The 24,751-nt window shown below is 40.8% G+C and overlaps 1 protein-coding gene across 3 annotated transcripts in view; it reads right to left on the reverse strand.

The window, feature by feature from the left end:
- The window catches only part of CLIP2 (CAP-Gly domain containing linker protein 2), a 172,954-nt gene that overhangs the window by 24,969 nt on the left and 123,234 nt on the right, over positions 1 to 24,751 (reverse strand). For 2 of the 3 annotated variants that reach the window (XM_040336701.1, XM_040336702.1), the window contains exons 5-11: positions 23,765 to 23,978; positions 21,916 to 22,113; positions 16,408 to 16,511; positions 13,819 to 13,879; positions 10,575 to 10,679; positions 6,212 to 7,156; positions 2,044 to 2,101 (exon numbers count right to left, since the gene is read on the reverse strand). In XM_040336701.1, the coding sequence (XP_040192635.1) occupies positions 2,044 to 2,101; positions 6,212 to 7,156; positions 10,575 to 10,679; positions 13,819 to 13,879; positions 16,408 to 16,511; positions 21,916 to 22,113; positions 23,765 to 23,978 (1,685 nt within the window). The remainder of the gene's footprint in view (positions 1 to 2,043; positions 2,102 to 6,211; positions 7,157 to 10,574; positions 10,680 to 13,818; positions 13,880 to 16,407; positions 16,512 to 21,915; positions 22,114 to 23,764; positions 23,979 to 24,751) is intronic. The other variant, XM_040336703.1, reaches the window with a different exon arrangement.

The raw sequence follows: 24,751 nt of genomic DNA on the forward strand, positions 1-24,751 counted from the left end.
ACACACGATAGGTTAAACAGAGGACAACGGTCGGTTAAAAATCCACGCATGCTCAGAATCAAGTCGACGCATGCTTGGAAGCATTGAACTTCGTTTTTTTCAGCACGTCGTTGTGTTTTACGCCACCGCGTTCTGACACGATCGTTTTTTTACCCGATGGTGTGTAGGCGCGACTGACCATCAGTCATCTTCATCGGTTAACAGATGAAAACGGTCCATCGGTCCGTTCTCATCGGATGGATTGATCGTGTGTACGCGGCATACAAAGATTGCACAGCCTGATAATAACAAGATCTGCCAAAAAGCTGAGCCGTCACGCTATCACAGCTGTGCCAAGGGGAGGAGGGAGTTTTTGGAGTTCTAGACCAGTATTTCCGAATTTTATTACGTGTGTCTGATGGAACATTTTTGAATGTACTATGATATCCACATCTTATTCTTGTGATGATTTTTGGTCTATCCAAAAAAAAAATGGTTTGGATGATCATAATATACTAATGTCCAGAATATACTGGATACAGCACCAAAAGATTATACTCTCTTCTCTGCCTTTGCTATTACAAATTACTCAAAAAGAGCCTCAACCACACACACACACATCATCTATTGTTCTTTGAGAAGATGAAACCTCTGTCAGTTTTTTCCTACTATGCAGGGCTTTGTTAGGGAGTTTTCACCAAGCAGGAAGTGTGGGAAAAATTTGCCGCACTTACACAAACAGCAATACAAAACCTTTGCCTACTATAAGCCCCACTTTTATTTCTGTCTGTGTTTCTGTTGGGAGTTTTCTCTTCTCTCTTTTCAAACTTCCTGTCTGGTTAAACCATTATCACTGGGACAGTGAGTAAGGGGACATCTCTATAATGGTGCCCAGTATAGCAGTAAGATCCGCTAAAGATTCTAACCCTTCCATACTCTATTCAGAACTAAAAAAAAGAAAAAAGTTTTGGCAGATCATAAACTTTAAACTTCGGGAAAGCTACTAAGCACACAGCTGAAATGGCTTTTACCAGGGCCTCTCATAAGGCAGTACAGCCACCCCTACTGCACTGGGCCCAGGTCTCATCCATTCAAAAGGGGGGCCCGGGCACCTGCCAAGCAGAAGGGGGGCCTAGGCACCTGCCAAGCAGAAGGGCTGGCAGTACTGCATTATTGCTGATACCAGTGACTCCTGTGCAGTGCTGCCAGCTTCTACTTCTCTTTCACCCTCCATCTGTGCTGCAGGGGGACCGCTTCTAGTATCTCTGCTCCCTGTGGTCTGGGACCCCTGTGTGCCCCTTTCCACGCAGTGCTGTCAGTTTCACTTCTCTCCAGCTGGCAGCTGCTGAGGGCACACAGGAGCGTTATTTCAGGATGAGGGGTGGGGGCTCACAATCCTGAATGAACACACCACCCTGAATGAACACAGTGATCGATCGGTACAGAGAGCTCAATGTGAGGGTGCAGATATTGCCTCCGTGCCACTATTCACTTCAATGGGTCTTGTTCGACGGCAGTATAATTTCTTCTGTGGCTGCAAAGCATAGCATCACTGCAGTTGCATTTTAGCAAAAATATGATTTGATATTTTCAGAGGAGGGAGGCCCTGTAGGTAGGCAATACGGGGCCCCCTGATTTCTATCAGCAGCCCTGGCTTTTACCTCCTAAAAGCATCAATAATTCTGTATAGCCAGTCTTATGATCCTAGCCTCCCTTGTCAGACAACATAGCTAGTTAGTAACTGCACTTTCCTCCTTCTATAGTGGTACCACTTTCCTAATCCAGTCTTTGTCCTGTGCAGAAGATTACAGGAGGCCGATTCATAAATTAGTGAAGTAGTTACAATATCTGAATTTTTTAGATACAATCAAGGATTCAGAATTAATGCACAGCTTTGTTACATGGCGTATAATAAAATCTGCCTGGAATTCAGCTTTGAATAATACTGAAGGACAGTTTTGTGAAAACAAAGAAATAGTACAGTCCTCCAGTACTGCAAAGTCATTCAACGATAGAATTTCGATTTATATTCAGATAAACACAGATTTTGATGAAAGACTATACCTTCCATTGTCTTTTTCATTTTTATTTTTTCCTCAGACATTTCATTTGTTTCAATCATCTGCAAGAGAAAATATATAAGAGAATGAATTTCAAAGTCAGAATGCCTGCGTAACATCTTCCTGATTGCTTTAATGATTCATGATATTGTCCAAAATATGTTCACTCACAAAACAATTTTAAACAATAGAGGGAATTTGCCCCCCAATAAGATTGCATGAAGATTCAGCAGTTCTCGCTACAGCTAAAGTAGTATGTGTTTTTGCTGATCCCGTCAGCATCTGGATTAATGATACAATATACTGCTAAATCATTTGCACCTAAATAATACTATATATCTGGTTTCCCTTTCACACTGGGGCGTCAACAGCGTCGGTGGTAAAGTGACACTTTTTTAGCGGCGCTTTACCGTCGTGTTTGCAGAGGTCTTTGGCCGCTAGCGGGGTGCCCTTAACCCCCGCTAGCGGCCGAAAAAGGGTTAAAAACATCCGCAAAGTGCCTCTGCCGGCGGTATAGCCGCAGTGCCCATTCATTTCATTTCAATGGGCAGGAGCAGCTCCTTCACTGCTCCAAAGATGCTGCTAGCAGGACTTTTTTAGCGTCTTGCCAGCGAACCGCTCAAGTGTGAAAACCCGAGAGCTTTTACACTGCAGTGAAAGGAGCGACTCTTTCAGGGCGCTTTGCAGGCGCTATTTTTAGCGTTATAGCGCCGGCAAAGCACCTCAGTGTGAGAGGGGTCTAAATGGTGGTCAACAGTCAGACCTGGACAGTGTGACAGTTTTATATGGACCGTCAGCGAGCCAGTCCCCCCCTTCTCTACAGTGATTGGTTGTTAGGACCACCTAACAACAATGACTTCACATGAGGGCATCCCCCATCATCACTGGAAGGCAAAAGTGGAACTTCCTCTGTCCAGACCTGTAGCCGTCACCACCTCTTGGCTCTCACCCTTTGCTTGTCTGGCAGAAAAAGGTACTGGGGTCCTCTGATGGGGTCACTTAATGTAAGGGGGCACACTGATGGGGACACCCAATGTAAAGGAACACATTGATGGGATCCACCTGATGTAAGAGGGCATTCTGATGGGGAGGACACCTGATATAAACGGTCATACTAGAAAATTGACAATAAATATTATTGAAATGCTATAGAATGCACAATACTAGTGCACTCAGAATCTGGTGCAGCTGTGCATGGTCGCCAATCAGCTTCTAACTTTAGCTTGTTCAATTAAGCTTTGGCAATAAAACCTGGAAGTTGATTGGTTGATTAGTTTATATGCAGAGCTGCACCAGATTTAGCACTCTCCAGTTTTAGTAAATAACCCTCAATGACTTCAAATATCCTATCTAAGTCATAACACAAACATGACATTCAGCCCTCCAATTTTAATTCAATACCCCTCTTATAAATCAATAAAAGTAAGAAAATATGGAGCAAAAGTAGGGCTATCACCAAAACCAATGATATTGTTTGCCTTATCTGAACTATAACATCTGATGGGTCACAGTAGGTAACAGGATAATTTATACTGTTCTATTTGCTTTATTTTTCCTAAATCAAACTCACTGCCAGCAAGTTGTTTGTTAGTTGCAAGGTCTGGGGCTAGCGACCCGCTCCTGCTGTGATCACACACACAGCGGGAGCCCAGCGGCGGGTACCGTGCACCTGATGTCTGCTGGCACCTGACGATTACACGGGACACAGTCAGAACAATAATCTGCCTATGTAAACAAGACAGATTGTCATTCTGTCAGAAGAGAAGGTATTGATCCTGTGTTTCTGCAAAGAAGGGACACAGATCTTTGCCCTTCCCTAGTCAAAGCACCTCCCCACAGTGAGTAAGCACAACCTAGGCACACAGTTAACCCTTTGATCACACTCAATGTTAACCCCTTCCCTGACATATTTTTTAGCACTGGTCACTGTATTAGCGTCACTGGTCCCCAAAAAGTGGCAGTTAGGTGTCCGATTTGCCAGCTACAATATCGCAGTCCCACTATAAGTTGCTGATCATTGCCATTACTAGTAAAAAAAATCCCATAGTTTATAAACTCTATAACTTTTGCGCAAACCAATCAATATACGCTTTTACCAAAAATATGTAGCAGAATACATATTGGCCTACACTGATGAAAAAAATAGATATTTTACATATTTTTATTGCATATGTTGTATAGCAGAAAGTAAAAATATATAATTTTTTTCAAAATTGTTGCTCTTTTTTTGTTTATAGCACAAAAAATAAAACTGCAGAGTTGATCAAATACCACCAAAATAAAGCTCATATTGTGGTGAAAAAAGGTCAAACATTTTATTTGGGTACAGTGTCGCACGATCGTGCAATTGTCAGTTAAAGTAACACTGTGACGCATCACAAAAATTACCTGGTTATAAAGGGAGGTGAATGTTTAAGTGGTTAACTACCTATTTAAAGTGAATTGGATGCCTTAACACAATGCATGTCAATGCACACAGAGAGATATGAATAGATCAGTGGTTCTCAACTCCAGTCCTCAAGGCGCCCCAACAGGTCATGTTTTCAGGATTTCTTCAGATGAAATGGCTGTGGTAATTATTAAAGCAGTGAAACTCATCAAATTACCTGTGCAAAATAATGGAAAGCCTGAAAACATGACCTGTTTGGGTGCCTTGAGGACTGGAGTTGAGAAACACTGGAATAGATTCTGAATGTATTTGATTTCTTTTATTATAACAAATATTCCTTCAGACATTTTGAAATATAAGGCCCTTTGAGTATATTACTGTTGTCATATAGTTGTATTTTGATTTTATTTGTTTTATTTTTCAAGACTAATTATAAGAGTCGGTTCACACTAGGGCGACACGACTTCCAGCGCGACTTTCAGAGGCGACTCCGACATGACTTGAGCATGAACCACAGGGCGATCTGGGGCGATTTACAACACGACTTGAAGTCGTCTCCAGGACAGGAGACTTTCCAGTGGCCAATCAAACAACAATCAGCTCTAGGGGAGGGAGGGGGAGGGAGAGGTTTGCCTGAGAAATGTATGTTATCTTCCTGGAAAGTCGCTTCAGTTAAGACAGTGATCAGACTTGGATCAGACTTGGATCAGACTTCCATTGAAATCAATGGGTACAAATCGCCTACAAGTCGGATTGAAGTAGTACAGGAACTTCTTTTGAAGTCAGAGCGACTCGAGTCGTGTGTATTAAAACCGCTCCCATTCACTTGCATTGTTTTTCTCGACAGCGCGACTTGAGACGACTTGAGGCGACTTCAAGTCGGATCCCAAGTCGCCCCAGTGTGAACCGGCTCTAAGGGTCCAAAAAGCTGGCTATAATGTGCCACACCCTTGTCATAATAGAATCTCCCACAAAAGTTTTTTGTGTGCATATAGATATATATAGACTGATATTTATACTTGTTATGGTGTATATTTTATAGATATGAGTGACACTGATATGTGCTGAAGTTCAGCATACTAATATTAGCCAATATGGATGCCTCCGGTGTGGTCTGCCACTCAAGGGGTTGTCACTGGCCCCCATTTACTGGCCCCCATTTTGGGTTCTACTTGCTGGGCCTGCTAATGGTAATTTTGTCAGCATACCTCCCTCTGAAGGGCTCCAGGTAATCACAGTGGTGTTTTTTTTTACTATGTGATTAAATATTGTGCACATTATCATTATATTAGATAATGGATGTGATGTCTCTTTATTGATAATTTGTGTTTTGTGTAGATTTGCCTATTCTGTTCCCGTCAGCTCCTGAAGAAGTGGATTTTATGCTAGAAACGCGTTCAAATTTTGACAAGGGCATATCATTGCTATTGATAAAGAAAGATAATTTGTCACAAGTTTTGTATATGACTGGGCTCCATTATGCTTTTATAAATTGTGAAGACTTTTTAAAATGTTGCTAATAAAATGATTTGTATTTTATTAATATTGATGCAAGTCGTCTCTCAAAAATCCTGCCTATACAAACACTACAAAACTTCTCTAAAAGACAAATTATTATTTGTAAAAACAATTTCCCACTTACTAGGCTAATTTGTGAACTGTAAAAAAATCTTTTTTGTGTCTTAGATGTCCCTAGTTGTTTATAATAGTAACTGTCTACAAAAATATTCAAAGAAATTGTCATACATATCCAGAAGTGATAAAAGTAACAAATATATCCTACATTAGCATTTTGTGAAGAATGAATATCCTCCATTGACTGTAGTTTGTTTTCTAGAACAAGTATTTTTTCCTGTAGTCGCTGAATCTCTTGCTTGTGTCTTGTGTCTGCTTTCTGGAGCAGGTCATAGTCCTGCACTTTCTTTTCGGCAGCAACGATCTGCTCCTTAAGGTAGGCTATGGCTTGTGTCTGATCACTGTACCCAGCATGAAGCTTCTCTAGCCCACATACTCGCTGTTCTGCTTCTCGGTATTTGTCTTTAATGTCTTGGAGCTCTTTAAGATGCTGATTGGTTTTTGATTCTAATTGTGATCTCCAGTTGTTATTTATTTCCTCCATTTCATCTTTAACCTCTTGGAGTTTGATTTTCAGGGTCTCCCTTTCCTTGACATGAACTGCCATTTCTATCTCATTTTTAGCCTTCAGGTTTTCAAGTTCCAGTTGATGCTCCATTTTAAGGCTTTCATGGCTGGCTTTAAGCTCGACTATTTCTTTGTGTTGTGAGTCTGGACTGGTAACCAGAGAACCTTTTAGGTCCTCTAATGATTTCTGATGATCAGAAACTAAGCTGTCCAATTTAGATTTCCAATTGTCCATTATGCCTAAGTTTTCCTTTGTGGCCCGTTCCAGTTTTTTTTTCAGCTCCCCAATTTCCTGGACATATTTCTCATTTGAGGCCTTCGATTTCTCAATCTCTTGTTGATATCTTTTCATGTTCTTCTCATACGTGTCTCTCTGTTGGCTACTCTCTTTATGGTGCTCTTTACTAGCAGACAGGAGCTTATCCCTTAGCCGCAACGCCTCAGTTTGCAGTCCAATATTATGTTCAGGTGTCTCTGACTGACTAGAGTTCATTAAACAGTTTTGGAGGTCTTCAATCTCATTGCGACGAAGGTTCAGTTCCTCTTCCAGCTGTTGAATTCTGGTTTGCTCTGCTACTGTTGTTAGCTGTATAAAGGAAAAAAAACACATATGAATGTTACATTATCAGTGCAACAAGTAATTCCGACAGTTAAACAATGATAGTATTGTTATCTATTTTAGTGAATTATTTTACACCAAGGCATAATGCTTTAGTCATATTAGACATTGACATATTTTATTCTGTATTTCTACATTACTCAGTCCAGACTAACTTTCAGCAATAAAACTTTCAAGAGATCATCTTATATGCCCTGGTATAAAAAAACAAATTGGGAATGACATATGGTTGTGTGTTAGATGCTCTCTGTTAGTATCAGTACATTGTCAACAACCAACTGGTATTGCTCTTATGTAATGTTAATCGTGTGCTGGACAAGACATAACTCGAGGTGTTAATTTGCCATATAAGTGTGCTTCTTTTCATCTTTACAGAGTTTGATGCTTGGATTAACAGTCTCTGATATTATTTAAAGGAAAGTAACTAAACTCTGACATATTGTTTTGGTGATCATGTCACCAAGCTGAATAGACCAACAGCTTTTTATTCGTCTTGGGGAACCTAGCTGAAAGGTTGCTGCACCTGACTTCTGAGCTACACCCTTCTGCCATAATGAGGTGATCTCATACTCTTCCATGTTTATAGCAAATGCCTGGAGGTGCATTATTGAGTCCATCATCCATCATTGTGTCCATAATCGAAATGCCAGTTTTAAGTGAACTGACCCTTAAAGTTTCCATGCCCCATGTTCAAATGTCCATCCAATAGATCCATTTATTCATATAATGTACAAAAGTACAATTTCCTCTTCAAGGCATTGACATTACGGTTAAAGAAATCTAAATTTGATTCAGAAGTATTTTAAAGCATTTTGTAAGCTTAAAGTAAGCTGTGTTTTACAGCAGCATATCTATTAAAACTATATTGTATTTGCCGTGAACATAACACCTTTAATGGATCACCATATAAAATTTAGTTGTTTCTGGATTTTCAGGTGACCTTTGGGGGTAATCCACAAAAGGGATACGCCAGCGTATCTACTGATACGCCGTCGTATCCCTGTTTCTATCTATGGAACTGATCCACAGAATCAGTTTCACATAGATAGGGAGAAGATCCGACATGTGTAAGGGACTTACACTGTCGGATCTTAGGATGCAGTACCGCAGCCGCCGCTGGGGGCATTTCTCGTCGAAATGCCGCTTCGGGTATGCAAATTAGCACTTACAGAGATCCACGAAGCTGTTACGCTTCGTTTTTTCTCCGTAAGTATTAGTTTGCCGTCGCAATATTAGGGCTGCTTTTACAAGGCCTAAACTGTTTAGGCCTTGTAAAAGTAGACCCTTCTATCCCGCGTCGCCGTCTTTTTTTTTTCAATTTTTTTTTTCCCCGCCGCAACTCGTATTTTTTTTTTTACGCCCGTCGCGATTCTCAAAACCCGGCGCAACGTAAAACCGCGCAATGCACGTCGGGAAAATGACGTCGGGAGCATGCGCAGTACGTCCGGCGCGGGAGCGCGCCTAATTTAAATGGGACTCGCCCCATTAAATTAGGAACGCCTTGCGCCGGCCGTATTTAAGTTACACAGCCGAAAATTTCTAGGTAAGTGCTTTGTGGATCGGGCACTTAGGTAGAAATTTTCCGGCCGTGTAACTTAAATCCGAATATTTAAGTTACACCGGCTGTCTGTGGATTAGGCCCTTTGTGCTTTCACAGCTGAGAGTATGTTGTCTATAAAATGTCTAATGCCTTAAATAAAAACCTGAAGCCTATATACCTTATTTCCCCGAAAATAAGCCCTACCCCGAAAATAAGACCTAGCACGATTATTGGGGAGGGCTGCAATATAAGCCCTACCCTGAAAATAAACCCTAGTAAATTTAATGTTAATAAAAAATTATCCACTTTGTAAAACTTCCAAACTGGTATAAGGTGCAGTGTGTTCCCCCCTGTAACGATGATGCAAAATACCCCATCCACAGCCGCTGCTGACCCGCCGGAGGTCTTCTCCTCTCCTCCCGGCTGACGTCTGTGGCCCCTCCCGCTGCAGAGCTCAGAGTGAGCAGACGCCAGCGGGAATCTCGGAGCGGAGAAGAAGAGCTGAGGCAGGTTACATGATTGCCGAGGGCTGCTGTAAAAGGTACTTCTCATAAAACAGCCACAAAGGCAGACACACTGCACCCTACACCAGCACAATCCTCCCAGAAAACAGACTGCATAATCTTAGAAGTACTTTAACCAAGATGTTTTTGGGGGATTAAAATTATGTCAAGATATTGATACTAAGACATCCTGCAAAAATATGCCCTAGGGTCTTTTTTGTGGCCAAATTTTGGTCTTATTTTCAGGGAAACACGGTACATACACAATATCATTTGAAGTATCGTAGTAGGTTTAGATTTTTTTGCCATACGCTTCTGATGTTAGTAGTTCAACCAGCTTCTAAATGCTATTTTAGAGAAAATTTAAGTGTGACACAATTCATTTTTAGCTTCTTCCTATAGATCTGAATATGTTGCTCTGATACATACATTTAGCCTTACAAAAGAAACAATAATGTGATGGCCATATGAAGAACCATACAATTATTGGAGATAATTATTTGCAGTGAGGGTAATTGTTTTCTGTTTTCTGGCAAACAAGATCTATCGCTCTTAAATGTGCCATATAAGCCCCTCTTGCGTCTTACCTTCAACACATGTTAACCTTGTGATTAATTAAATCTAGCCATATCTACTGTAAGCTTACTGTACTTGCATTTTACCACATTTATTTATTTAAATCACTGTACAGCACAGCAATGTCACTGAGTTTAGTTGACTTAAAGGATGTAATGCTAGTATGTATTAGGTTACATGAAAACATTTCAAAAAGTCCTTCTGGTCAAATAGCATTGGTGAGGTAACTGAATCATTTTTAATGAATGTTTATAACTTTTACTTGTGAGTCACTATAAATAAGTGAATGAGACAATGATGTTTGCTATAAAAATACTCATGTGTTTAACTGAAAGCCAATGATTCCATGTGCTGAGTAGCATACTTAAAGCAGTAGCACTGTATACCAATATCTCTTTATATTATCATCAGATTACAGCTGTCTGTTATGTTTATCATAACATATTCTCAATGTATGTCCATTTGCCTGAGAAAACTTGCATTATAACAGGCTTTGTTTTTTGTTTTAAAGAGAACATTTTCATAAAATCCACATAGGTTTGGCTTGTGCATTTAAAGTTCTACTGCTTTAAGTCTGGTAAAAAAAAATAGTTGGCAAATAATAATTCATTTGGGTGTGCACAGAAACGTGGATGCAAAAATAAAACTGTTAAAGCCATAATGGGCAGAAATGACTAAAAGCAAAAAGATCAGGGCCGGAGGTGTAAATGAAGCTGGCAAGCACACTGCAGTTTAGGTAGGGGTCACTGATTTCATTTTACTATACCCTCTGGTCCTCAAATTCTTTGAGAAGCTTTGCAGTTTTTGCCTTCTCAAACAGCAGGTTCTGCTCGAGCTCCCGAATTCGGGCATGCTCCAACTGCGTCTGTGTCTGCACCCAGGGGATAGGAAAAAGAGAGACAGCAGGAGAAAAAACGTTGCAATATTATCCAACATCTATATCAGAAAAATATTGTCTTCAGGTTGGAATGGTTGCTGAAAGAGAAATGTGTAAATAGGGTGGGAACAAGTTTGCTCCAATTTAGTGACTGGTTGCCCTGAATGCCAGAAAACTTACACAACACAGTTGAGACAACCAATAGCAAAACAGTAAGTAGAAGAAGGCTTCATTTAACTACAGCTGGTCAAGAGACCATTTATACATGTTTGGAAATAGAAGACAACTGAACCTGGGTGAAAAAACAATTACCGTACATTTTATATGCTGCTATTTGGATCAGATAAACCTGAGCAGCTAAGTACTGTGTATTTAAAAAAGAATGTGCACTGCCAAAAAATGTGTCCGTTTTAGTTTCATTTGTTTTTCGGGTCATTCATTATGATCGAAATTTGTTACTTCGAATAATTTAGTAAATTCTAAAATTTGGAAATTCGGTACTTCGAAATCTGAAAATTTTTAAATAAATTTCAAAATAAGAACGAAAATCCGAAATAATAACTAACCAGCTAATAATTACTATTAAATTATAGGTATTGGAATTTTCTTTCAAATTTGGATGTTAGTGAACGTAACGAATACAAATTTATCCGAAGTTACGAATTATCCAAAATATCGAATGTGGCATCTAAACGAATGAAACGTAACAAATTATAAATTAATATTAATAAAAAGTTTTTATTATTATTAATTCTTTACGTTATATTCGTTTAGATGTGGCATTCGTTAATTTGGAAAATTCGTAACTTTCGTTTTTTCTTTACGTTCACTAACAGCTAAATTTGAAAGGAAATTCACAATACCTATAATTTAATAGTTAGTAATAGTTATTATTAGTTAGTTGTTATTTCAGATTTTGGGGTTTTCTAATCCTTGGATTTTTGTTTTTATTTTAAGATTTTCATTCTTTTGAATTTTCAGACTTTCGTTCTTATTTAAAAAATTTCGGATTTTCCCATTTCCAAATTTGTAAATTTGGGGATTTTCAGATTGTCTAATTTTCTAATTTCCAAATCTTTGAATTTCCGAATTTTCAAATATTTCTGAATTAACGAATTTGTTGAATTTCATCAAAAAATGAATTCGCACAAAACGAATTGCACATGTCTAATGTCTTGCGTTCTTGCATCCTAATTTCTCAACCTTGAAAAACATTTATGCATTGTCATCCTGTTCTAGGTCAGGCGGGATTGACTTTTTATAATACCACCAACTTAAAATATGCTGACACTAATATATCTATATCTTCCTCTTTTTCAGACTATTAGTCATTGATTAGTATCAGTATACAGCCCTGCAGAAGTTGCACTAGGAGCATTTTTTGATAATAAAGATAAAACTTTTCTAGATTTAGACCATTTGTCAAATGTCATATTTCTAATAAAGGTTTTCTCATTTAATACAACAAAAAAGGTGATTGAACACATATATTTTCTTCATTTGGATATACTGTATGATCGCAGAGCCCGGAAGCTTTCCCCACAAAGGCACTTGAATGTCATTCCACAATGTGTTTCTATTTGAGTGAATGTCAATGGAAGGGGCCATCTGGGAGGATGAACTGCAAAAGAATAGGGACATTGTGACAGAGAGCCAGTGTGCCTGTGCGTCTTGGCTGGGACACGATATTTATAAGTTCCACTAATGCTCTGATAAGAAGGCTTCTAGAGAATAACACTAATAACAGCCCCCGTGCAATCTTTTTCTTTAATAAAAAAGTCTGCACAGGAAACAGTCACAGATTGAACATAGTATTGCCTTTCTTCAAGATCAGACAAAAATAACCGTGCGTTTTAATATGAGCACAATTTAAGTTTGCATACCGCAGTACCTGTCTATACAGTGCAATATTTTCCATGAGTATAAATGCAAAGTTGTACTACAGATAGTACTTACAGTTTTCCCTTAAACAGGCTATGCATTGATCGAATCTTGTTCAGTGTGTGTGGCAGTCCTGTCTCAACAGAAGTCAATCGTTTAATTGGCTTCCGTCAAAAGGCAAAGTTTGAAAATTCCTCTGGGTGATTAGTGTATGCTGACAATAGCAGGAGCCACTGTCAGAATATAATATCCAAGCGGGGGAGGGATTCCTCCATCCACCTCATTTGTGTGGATGGAAGGATGTGTTTTTTTTTCATTCAGTTGCCTGCTGTGTATAGCCACCTTTAGGGCTCGTGTACACATAGACTATGTTGACCGTCGGTCCCAAGAAAATGCAGAATGTGGCAAAATAGCGCTGAGATTTTACCACGATTTTGTGGCTGTCGGCCAAAATGTTCCTATACTGAACACAATTTTCCACGTTCAGGAGAGGAAGGTTGAACCTCTTGTAAAAGCCTATGTGTACACGGACACATAGGCTTTTATGGAGTTGAGTTTAGGAGCTTTGGAAAAAAAAATGCAAAAAGCTCCTAAACTCAAGTTTAGAAGTTGTAGTGTACTTAGTTCCCTGAAAAGTAGCACAAATGCCTGTTGAGCCTATCAGAGAAGTCCACCTAATGGCACTTCCTGTGAAGATGAGGCAACAATGCTGCACTGCTCCTGAATTCATATAAGAGTTGTCACTCTCATGTAGGATGACCCTGCTTGCACTCCTACCCACTGCTTTCTGGATAGACAGCACGGCCTCAAACTGTGATCTGCAGTGCCCGGTAGGGGGATAATGTGAGACATAAATGAAGGGGATTTGGCTCATTCAGGAAAGGACAAATTTTCTATTTACTGTATAAGGCTTGAGTATCACACAGTACATGGATTTAGGACCAATACAGATGGTAAAATAGCAGACTTTAGTTGTATTTTAAAAGTGGCCTTATACAATCCAGTTGTCACAAGTGATACAATAAACCGCAGAATTGCTTTCGATACTTTCCTATCCCAGCATTCGGGAAAATACTGATGTTCCTCAGAGCAACCAATCAAGTGCTTTAATTGGTTTATGTACAGTACAGAAAGTAAATTCAAGTCTGCAGGTATTGTGGAGCGCTATGGTAATAAAGCTTTTTTGGTACACAACTACCGTCATAACAGATTTTTTAAATGAAATATTTTGCTAAATAAAGGAATCATATACCTCAAGATCTCCCTTTGTAATGGACTCCTCTTCCACTCTGAACTGGAGGTCTTCTACTTTCCTATAACAGGGTAACAGATTTATTATTTAAAAGACTGATAGATCATGAATTATTGGACTATTACCTTAAGAGCTTAAAGCAACCATACAAAAATTGGTTTGATTCAATAACTTGTACTTGGATTTTTCAAGTCATCCACTGTAATCACCTAAAAATCTATGTTTATACTAAGCAGCCACATGGTAGTTGAAAGGTAAAGTAAGGTTAGTTAGTGGGAGTGTCTGCTCTGTTTTTATGGGTAATGAGAGAAGTTTACATATGAATAAATAAATATGTTGCGTTAAATAAAAAAGGTTTATATATGTCTAAAAAAAGAAAAAGTGTCACTAATATAGTCAATCAAAGAGCAGACATGAGGCAGGCAAAGGTGCTAAGTCTCCAAGAGTACTATTTTGGGAAAAGTGCTGTTATGCTTCTCTAGCTTGCTGCTATATAGCATTGCATTGGTCTGTAAAAAGTATGTCATTTTTCTTCAAATTCTTTTACAGGTAAAATACACGTTAGGCCCCTTTCACACCTGCGGACCGTATGTCCGCTTTTCCATCCATCCGTTTACAGATGAAAAAGGGACATACATTAATCCTTATGAGATCGCGGGTATCAGTGGATGAACATCCGCTGACACCTGATCTCATCAGTGTCCGCAATCTTCCGATTCTGCAGACGGAGGAAAATCCTATTTTTATATCCGTCTGCAGAGCGGATCAGGTGAACACGGACAGACGGTCCGTGTTCATCAGATCCCCCCATAGGGGAAAGCAGAGAAAAGACAGGGCAGTCCCTGCACAGTACAGTGCAGGGACCGCCCTCTCATCTGCCGGGCTCAGAAGGGATCAAGGGAGCGATCCCCGCTGAGCAAGCGGATACACATGTACGGATCCTCACGGGATCCGTACATATGAAAGGGGCCTTACATATGTGCTTCAACTGTATAATATTTGGACCCAGAATCGTCAAACATTGGGAAGATCTGGCACAGAGGTATAAACAAGAAGACACTGCTGCACCCCTTTGGACATGCATGACATTAAAAGCTTGCCAAAAACACACAAGATTTGTGTCTAAAGCCTAGTACACACAATGGGCCATATTCCCGTAGTTTTTGGGCGGGCGTCGCGTAAGCCATTTACACTCCGCCGCCCCAACCTACAGGAGCAAGTGTTGTATTCCCCAAACACTTGCTCCGTAGTTTGGGGCGGCGTGGTGTAAATGGCCCGGCGTATGGCCGCGTAAATCCAAGGGGGTGGCTTGTATTTAAATTAAGCGCGGCCCCGATTCTAACGAACTGCGCATGTACCGGGCTTAAAATAGCCCAGTGCGCATGCTCCAGTTCTCGGTGTAAAACGTCAATGACGCCGACATGTGCGTCATTGACGTAAAGTCGTATTCGCGGACGACTTAGTAAAACTACGTACCCGACGGGAAAACACGACGCGGACCCGACGCCATACTTAACATGGCCTACGTGGGACTGGCGTAAGGTTACCCCTCATATAGCAGGGGTAACCTTACGCCTACGCAAACGACGTTAGCGACGGTTACGCGATGCGATTTCGTACGTGAATCGGCGTATCAGGCTCATTTGCATAAACAAATGAGACCTGAACGTAAACGCCACCTAGCGGCCGGCGGAGTAATTACATTTAGGATCCGACAGTGTAAGTGTCTTACACTAGTCGGATCCTAGCCTAAATCCGGCGTATATTGTTTTGTGAATACAAAACAATGATACACCGGTGGGAATTTCGAATTACGCCGGTGTATCAGTAGATACACCGGCGTAACTTGTTTAAGAATATGGCCCAATGAGATTATCGAACGAATGATCATCCACCTTTTTTTAATTATTATTATAGTCTCTATATCGAGAAGGTTACTAAAAAAAAATTGTAATGTATTTGTATTGTTTTTTCCGATGAAAACTGTACTGAATTAAACGAAAAACGTATGATCTGGTCCCTGGTCGTACGATCTGGTCCCTTTGAAAAATTATGGATTACAGCTGTTTACTAAGGACAAAATTATGGTACGATCGCGTTGAAAGAGAAATTTTATGTCCGGTTTTCTCATCGTGTGTATGAGGCTTAAAGGCTACTTAGCCTTAGTTTCGTTTGTAAGTATACACAGCATATCACTGGACTGTAATTATGTGCTTCTGTCAATAAGAGACTGAATCAACCAAGTATGGTGGGAATCACATTTAAATTCCATCACAATGGTACATTTGTTGTCTAACCATTTATTGCCCATAAAATTTGGATTTTTGTTTAATTCATCAAGCTGGAAAAATTATTTAAAAGTTTCAACACACATTTAGTATTTATTGTATGCTATATGAAAAGAAAAAAAAAGGCTTTGAAGTGTATAATGGATTTTACCCTTTGTTTGGCACCAAGGAATATAACACAAATTTCCAACAAACCCAGTAAAATGCAAATCTATTTGCTCACAGAATCTGTCTGTATTTTGAATATCACATGTTAAAAATTTTTTTAATTTTTAATACAAATATATTTCTAATGTTTTACCTTTTTTCCTCTTCTAGTTGGTTAAGCAGCTCAAATTTCTCTTTCTGTGCTGTTTCTACCATAGAACAAGCCCTCTGTATATTTCCTTCGGCCTCTGTAATATACTGGCACAGAAAAAAGCTATTAGCACAAAGAAAGCCATATTGTACTCACTCTATTGTATATACCAAAACAGTCAAATGCAAATACAAATTTCTTGTTATAGTAAATAAATATAAAAGATATATATTGACCCTTAATATTAGCATTAAAACGGAAATATTTGAAATGCTTTCAGTTTTCAAATTATTAGTAACCCGTAATATAACCTGGTGAATTTAGCATAAGTTAAAGGGAACAGCTGGGGCAGTTCCCAGAAAAAAAGTCACCCAGATTTATGGTAAATGGGCTTCTGGAGTAATATGATATCCTGCAGACATTTACAGCAGATTCAGTTTTACTATCGTCTACAGAGTTTAGCCGCCATTCTCTACCAATGTGTTGCTTGAGTAACAAATCTTTTCATAAGTCTGAGGCATATTTTAATGGACAATGTCTACAGCCAGGCAATGTTTCCCTTTTTGGATTCATGCGTGACTGCATAAAACAGAAACTGTATTAGTGGTTATCTGTATTAGACGATCGCTGTGATATGCTTGCATGCCTTTCTCTAATAAAAAGGCTTATTTGTAGCACTGGGAAAGCATGAAGCCTCCGGCATGCAGTTTACTATATCCATCATATGAGAATAAGTAGTATTTTATAAACACTTTAAGGTTAATGTTTATTTTAGGAAGATCATAGCTGCACATATCTTGACTTCCCTTAAAATGCTTTAAAAAGTTATATTAGATATAGTATTCTTTGAAAGTTAACTTATCTTTATAGTGCTTAGATTAAAGGGGTTGTAAAGGTAACATTTCTTTTCCCTAAATAGCTTCCCTTACCTTAGTGCAGTCCTCCTTCACTTACCTCATCCTTCCATTTTGCTTTTAAATGGCCTTATTTCTTCTGAGAAATCCTCACTTCCTATTCTTCTGTCTGTAACTCACCACCGTAATGCAGGGCTTTCTCCCTGGTGTGGAGAAAGCCTCTTGAGGGGGGAGGGGCGAGCAGGAGTGTCAATACGCCCACCAACATACAGCTTCTTTCTCTATCTGCAAAGTAGAGAGTGTCCTGACTTGCCTGCTCGCCCCCTCCCCCCTCAAGTGGCTTTCTCCACACCAGGGAGAAAGCCTTGCATTACGGTTTGTAGTTACAGACAGAAGAACAGGAAGTGAGGATTTCTCAGAAAAAATAAGGACATTTAAAAGCAAAATCGAAGCACGAGGTAAGTGAAGGAGGACTGCACTAAGGTAAAGGAAGCTATTTAGGGGAAAAAATTACCTTTACAACCCCTTTAATTAAGGTATATTGCAATAAATCTCACTATGAATAGGTGAAAAGTACAGGAAGTTGCCATAAAATAATTGTTATCTTCTTACAGACATTATGGGACCTTTTGTGTTGAAATTAGGCTGTGCAGAAAATTAACAAAAAAAAAAATTTGCACAATTGGTATACACATGAGTGCACCAAAGACACCAAAACCTGGTTTCCAATATGCATTCTTCAAACCGCTGTATGTAGCAATTAGCATTGTAGCTGAAGGCTCACTTCAAATGGGTGCCAAGTTAAACGTCTACCTGTTCCCAACTCTACTAATAGAAAATCAATCTTTTTTCCTATCTGCGTTCCTTTAGAGAGATATTCTTCTGCTTCCTGTCCTGATGACTGCAACTCTACTGAAAAAAACAACCCTTTATTGCTATCTGTGTCCCTTTAGAGAGATATTCTGCCACTTCCTGTCCTGATGATGGCAAATCTACTGAACAAAAAAAATCCAAACCCTTTATTTGTATCTGCGTCCCTTTAGAGAGATATTTTGCCACTTCCTGTCCTGATGACTGCATTGGAAGTAAAATAACTCAAATGGGGACATAGACAAACCCTTACAGAATTTTTTTAACCATTTTCCACTATAAAAAATTGTAGGAGTTTTAAAATAAAGTTGACATCATTTTTACTAACACTGACAACGCAGTCCTATTACTTGTACAACTTACTACAGGGACATACCCCATTCCATCAAAGATGTGCCAAGCAGTAGGAAATAATAAGCATATGTCAAGGCAAAACTGTTGAGGTGCCAAAAATATAATGTAGTACTACTACCTTGACAAGACAACACAGTGTATTTTTTTGGCTCTGAATTTCAAAGCATGTGTTGTCGGTCCTGCCTACTTCATGTTTGATGCATTACAAAGAACACAGATTTCTCCTTATCTTTTTCATCCTCCTCATCTCTATAACCTCTCCTTCTGTACATGCCGAGAGCAGAGGAAGTGATCAGCCTACAAGATTTTTGGTAAAATCAATGGGTATTTATCGCCCTTATCAACCAGACATAATTAAACACTTAAAAGCATTTTATGACTGGTGGTCATACCAAAGCACACACAGCAAGCTAACATTTTGTGTTTAAAGTAAGCAAAGAGCAATGAAAAACATTCAAAGAGGAGCCCGCATAACTATTATGTAAAGAGGTTGCTCTAGTGCAGTGGCTATGCAAAATATTATTCCAAAAACTGGGAGAATGATTGCAATAATTGCCCTGTCTGTAAGAGGGGATACTTGCCCTGCCTGTAAGAGGAGGTTAGTGTACATTTAAGAATAGCTGCTGCCACTCTCCAGCAGGGCTGGACTAGGACAAAAATGTGGCCCTGGACTTCATCCAGACTGGCCCACTTTGACAGGTCTCTCCCATGGCGGCCGAACAACTCCTGCACCCCCCCCCCCGGCCACCCAAGCCCCCTCTCCCCCTTCACTAGCCACTAGCCGTTCTACTTTATTAGTAGAACGGCTGGTACTGGTACTCTTATAGGCAGTACCAGTGGGGAAGCTAGACATTATTTCACCCGGGGCAAGGAATCAGCTCGGTTCCCCCCTTATGGGACACAATTAGGCAGAAGTGAGAAACTCCCAGGCCATAGCTGTTGAGTCAGCTGTCTGTCCCCTCCCCCCATGCTCCTCTGTTGTCCCCCCTGCTCCTCTAGTCCTCCCCCTGCTTCTTTGTTCCCCCCAGGTGAGCTCTGCGGGGAGGGAGAGACAGAGGAGCGGAGGGGGGCTGTCACTGAAGCCAGCCCACTGAGGCATCGGCCCACCGGGAAACTCCCTGTTGTATCAAAGGCCAGTCCATCCCTGCTCTCCAGCCAGATAGGGCTGGACTTCTTCTCCCTGACTAGGTAAAAAAAGTGGGAGAAGAGCTGCTAGGGACTTTGGTGCAAGGGAAGAGATTGCCATGAAGCACTCTTGTTTGTGGTGGCAAGGTAGCCACATGCTTTCTCACATTGTGGACCCCAGCATTGGCCTGTGAAATATACCTCAGGGTGATATGTTGTGAGGGCGGCTTTGCAGAATACTGGCACTCAACCCCTCTATGCAGGGTGTGTATTACTATATAAATAAGTGTTATGCCACTAGCTGGATTTTGTAAAGGAACAGCTGTTAAATAAAGCATTCAAGAAAAGAAAGTTTCCAGACTAGACCTTCTGTTATTGCAGTGCTTTTCAACTTTTCTAGTGCCGTGACCCCTTAATAAAATTTCTAGAAATGTGGGGAACCCCTAACAGTAATATTATTTTGAAGCGTGGGTTGTCAGCACCTAAGGCAAGTCAAGTAATTTGTGCCCCTAACCCACGAACATTTAGTGCTCCCTGGGTCCCTTGCACTCTTAAGCCTCGTACACACGGCCGAGGAACTCGACGTGCCAAACACATCGAGTTCCTCGGCCAGTTCAGCACTGAAGCCGCCGAGGAGCTCGGCGGGACGAGAGCTCCCATAGAACAACGAGGAAATAGAGAACATGTTCTCTATTTCCTCGTCGAGCTCCTCGTCGGCTTCCTCGGCTGAAAGTGTACACACGACCAGTTTCCTCGGCAGAATTCAGCCAGAAACTCGGTCGGAAGCTGAATTCTGCCGAGGAAACTGGTCGTGTGTACGGGGCTTTACAGTATTAAAACCCTTTCTGGTAATTTTTTGGATGTACCATTTTTTTCTTTGTTCTCCTTTCTTTCCCTTCAATCTCTCTCTATCCTAATTTCTTGTTTTTTTTCCTCCCCATTTCCCTCTCTCTATCCTAATTTCTTGTTCTTTCTCAATTATTTTTCTTCCCCTTTTTCTGTGCTTTGTCCCCTCTTTTTCTCTCTTAAATGTATTCTCTCTTTTTTGTCCCTTCTTTTTCTCCCTGTTTGGGGGGGGGGGAATGGGATGAGTGGCAGTGCTGGGGGGGGGAGGGGTTGGTGGGATTAGTGGCAGTGCTGGGGGGAGCCAACTCTGATCAGCCAACTTAGTGTGCTCTTGATCAAGGTCATCTGCTTATCTGAGAACTGTAGTGGGGACTTTAAATGGCACCTATAATCACAGTTAGTGTTTTCACTGTGTCTCCTGCTCCATGTTGTCTCGCAGCAGTGAAACCTATTCCGAAATCAGGAGATAGGGTCTCTTCCATCCCCTCCCACTTCACATTCCTCACCAGTCAACTGTATCTAGTCTCTGCCCCCCAGCCATGCGTTGAACCGAATTTGCGGCCAAAGGCACCAGGGACAGCCCTGCTGGGCGGACGCAAAAAGGCTGGGAGAGTGGCGCGGGCTCCAGGAACAGCCCGGGATTCAGTGACCCCTGGCAAATCGGCATACAACCCCCGAAGGGGTCGCGACCCATAGGTTGAGAACCGCTGTGTTGTTGGCTGAGCTCGGATGAGTGTTTTGTCTAATCTGGCGTGAAAGGGTTAAGGCCCTGGTAGGCCTGTAATATAGTTTGGGTTGGTGACTGGCGTTTCATCCTGTAGCCCTACGGGCAAGAGGCAGAGCAAGGGGGATTCCGCTGCTGGTCTGTAACGTGAGCGGGAGAGACTGGAGATAATGTGCTCTTGAGTCTTCAGTTATATCAAGTAAGCCAGATAAGCCACCCATGGACTGTGGGGTTGTATACATTTGGGTCACTTTGCCCTGCACAGCTTGGTGGTGCCGAGGTCACAAGATGACAATGAGGAGGACAAGGCTTTTACGTTCCTCCACCACTAGGGGACCCTCTTACATGCTTATGGCCACATTTAGTTAATAATGACCGATTGGGTTAATATTTCTTTCTAACTCTGTAACTGTATAAAAATCCAAGTAAGTTTCAGTTCATGATCCAGTAGAGTAGCAGTCAATCTATGAGCTGGCTCCAGTATAGGAATCCTAGCAATTACATCAATGCTCTTTATAGTAATTGCAATTAGTTCCATAATATTGCTTTCAGTAGGTAATGATGTTTGTGTGTGATCTAATGCCCATCCCAAAAGTAGTAACTCACTTCAGTGCAAGATGGAATTGAAAAAGATGCTTCAGCAGCAGATGGGGCTTGCCTGTACACTACTAAAACCCTAATATATAGCCATATAACATAAAAGTGAATCTATGATGGAATACATAGTCATTGGTTTACCTTTTCATGTTGGGCTTTTAAATGTGTAAGCTCTTTCTCTACTTCACAGATGTGACTGGTGGCTTTAGCTACCTCTGCTCGTTCCAGGTCTCTTTCAGCCAATAATTGCTCAATGTGTTGCTGCTTTTCCTTCAGAGCCTCTTGAAGTGCAGTTGTACCAGAGATTTTTCGTGCGTAGCGAGACGATGTTTCTGTAAGCTATGTGCAAATCCGTTAGCTTCAGGTTACAATAATGCAGGGAATACATTTCTTTTCATTCTTATACCAAGACGAAGATGTTTACTATGCATAAAAACACAAGGCTCTAAATGGGATATAAGTTACAGGTTACTGAATGCCTTGTTACTTGAATTAGCAGTAAAAGTACCATTAAATGAGCATTGACAGAAACCTCAGTGGTTTGTACCTTGTAACTTGCTACTTCATTGGTCAGTATAACCATATACTACATAACACTAATGACACTAGTGACACTAATACAGTGATCAGTGCTAAAAATATGCACTGTCACTGTACTAATAAAACTGGCTGGGGAGGGGTTAACATCTTTGTGCCTAACAAGAGTTTTCTCACTGTGGGGGAGCTGCTTTTAGTAAGAGAAGGCATAGATCCCTGTCCCTGCTCTGGATGAACACAGGATCACTGTCTTCATACTGACAGAATGGTGACCTGCCTTGTTTACATAGGCAGACCGGTTCTCGTGTATATATATATATATACATGATCCTGTGCAGCAAGACCGCCCTGTAGCAGTAAATCTGCTATGGGGCAGTAGCCAACTGGTTAAGATCATCAGCATTATGTTAACTCACAAGCAGCAAGCACTCTATCATGGATCTGTCACAGTGTGTCACATAAAATGGCTGCTGGGTGCTGGATTTGTTAACTTATAACCAATAAGTTAACAGAATCAGAACCCAGCAGTCATGTTATGTGACGCACTGTGACTGTGCACTGCCAGACAAAGCCATGATAGAGTGCCTGCTGCCTGTGAGTTGTGATACCATCCAATATGCCAGAGAGACAGACAAAGTGCAATGTAGTCTAATCACAGACATTCCCAAAGCACACCTGTGTTGAAGCCTTGAAGGCACTGGCAGCCCCACGATCGTATACGCTTCCCTGTTCCTGCTGCTGTTCACTGTCAGCTGAGCTCAGCCTCTCTCTGCCTGACACTGCCTGGGACCTGAGCCAAAGCAGAAGAACATGCGAGCGGGAGCGGAATGGGCATGCGCCAAAAGCTGAAGAAATAGTCTCTCTGCTCTGACCAGAACATGATCATCAGAAAGGGGCACAGATAATGGAAAAAATACACCCCCCCCCCCAAGCTAGTAGGAGCGGCAGAGCGGGGTGTGTAATTCAGACTTATTTATTTTTATTCTGCACTGACTGTCTTTGAAATTGCCTGGGCTCCAGTTCAAATCCAATCCAGGGACAAAACCGGGAACAGACTTGGTCCGGGGACAGTGTCCTCAGTCCGGGCACATCTGGCCACCCTAGTCTTAATGATAAACAGAACAAATTGAGAGGGTGAATCTCCCTAATGGGGGGACATACAGCAATAAAAACCTGACAGATGTTCTCATTATCCCAAAAGAAAAAAACATATATATATATTTTACCTTTAGTAATACTTTATGTACTCTCAAAAATTCCAAAAACCAAGTGCAATGCCAAAGCGCCAACACTGTTGCACATTACTTTGGTAGAGCTGATGAATATACTTTATGCATTATGCCAATGAAAAACGTGAATAAAACACATTGTAAAGCTTAATAAAATTAACTATTGCATGTTATTAGAATAAACTGTACTTTCCTCAAAATTCTATTAACAATTTGCTCCTTACCAGGCCACTCCTGCTGGGTCTCCCTCCTACAGAAGATGCCACTGAGCTCACTGAGCTGATGGAGGAGCTGCTGGGACTGTGAGTCAATGCAGACACTCCCATTGTCATCCTTTTGCTTTTCTTAGCTTTAGCAGGACTTGTAGATGGAAAACCAATGCGGATCACTTTGTGGATAGGAGCAAACAGGCCATACTTTGGTGGACACTGAAAGTACCTGTAGTAAACAAAATAAATACAATCAGCTGATATTCATTGAGTGGATAACAGAAAATAGCTGGCCAATTATTAACCCTGTTACTATTACGATCTATTAAATTCCAAATGTCAATGAATGCAGCAAAATCAGTATGTACTATAGCATTACACTGAGATAAAGATCATAACAATACAAAATAGCTCATATAATGGCTTGTTTACACCACAATACCTGCAGTGTGCAGTTCTGCATGCATATTTACATGCATTTTTTAATGCATTTGCATTGTTTGCATTGTATTTTAAGGCACTATTGACTTCTATTTTTATATATAATTTTTTTTTTACTGAGCTGAGGTGCATTCATATGTGTTCTGGTACATTTAGGTGCAAATAAATGTAGCATGCTGTAAATTCATATAAAAGCACCACAGTTGTGCAAACTAGGCTCATTGAAATACAAATTTTTATATACCAGCACGAGGATGCACAGGTGTTGCATGCGGCTCTGACCAAAACACGAATTAAAATGCCCTGTGTGAACAAGGCCTTAAACTATACCACTCCTGTAATACCGTACTACTCCTTATCTGCTCTTTAAATCTCTCAGGCCCCGTACACACGACCCGAGGAACTCGACGTGCCAAACACATCGAGTTCCTCGTCGAGTTCAGTGTGGAAGCCGCCGAGGAACTCGGCGGGCCGACTTTTGCCATTGAACAACGAGGAAATAGAGAACATGTTCTCCATTTCCTCGCCGAGGTCCTTGTCGGCTTCCTCGGCCGAAAGTGT

The sequence above is a fragment of the Rana temporaria genome, chromosome 2 (genome assembly GCF_905171775.1).
Source record: "Rana temporaria chromosome 2, aRanTem1.1, whole genome shotgun sequence".
Taxonomy (NCBI): domain Eukaryota; kingdom Metazoa; phylum Chordata; class Amphibia; order Anura; family Ranidae; genus Rana; species Rana temporaria.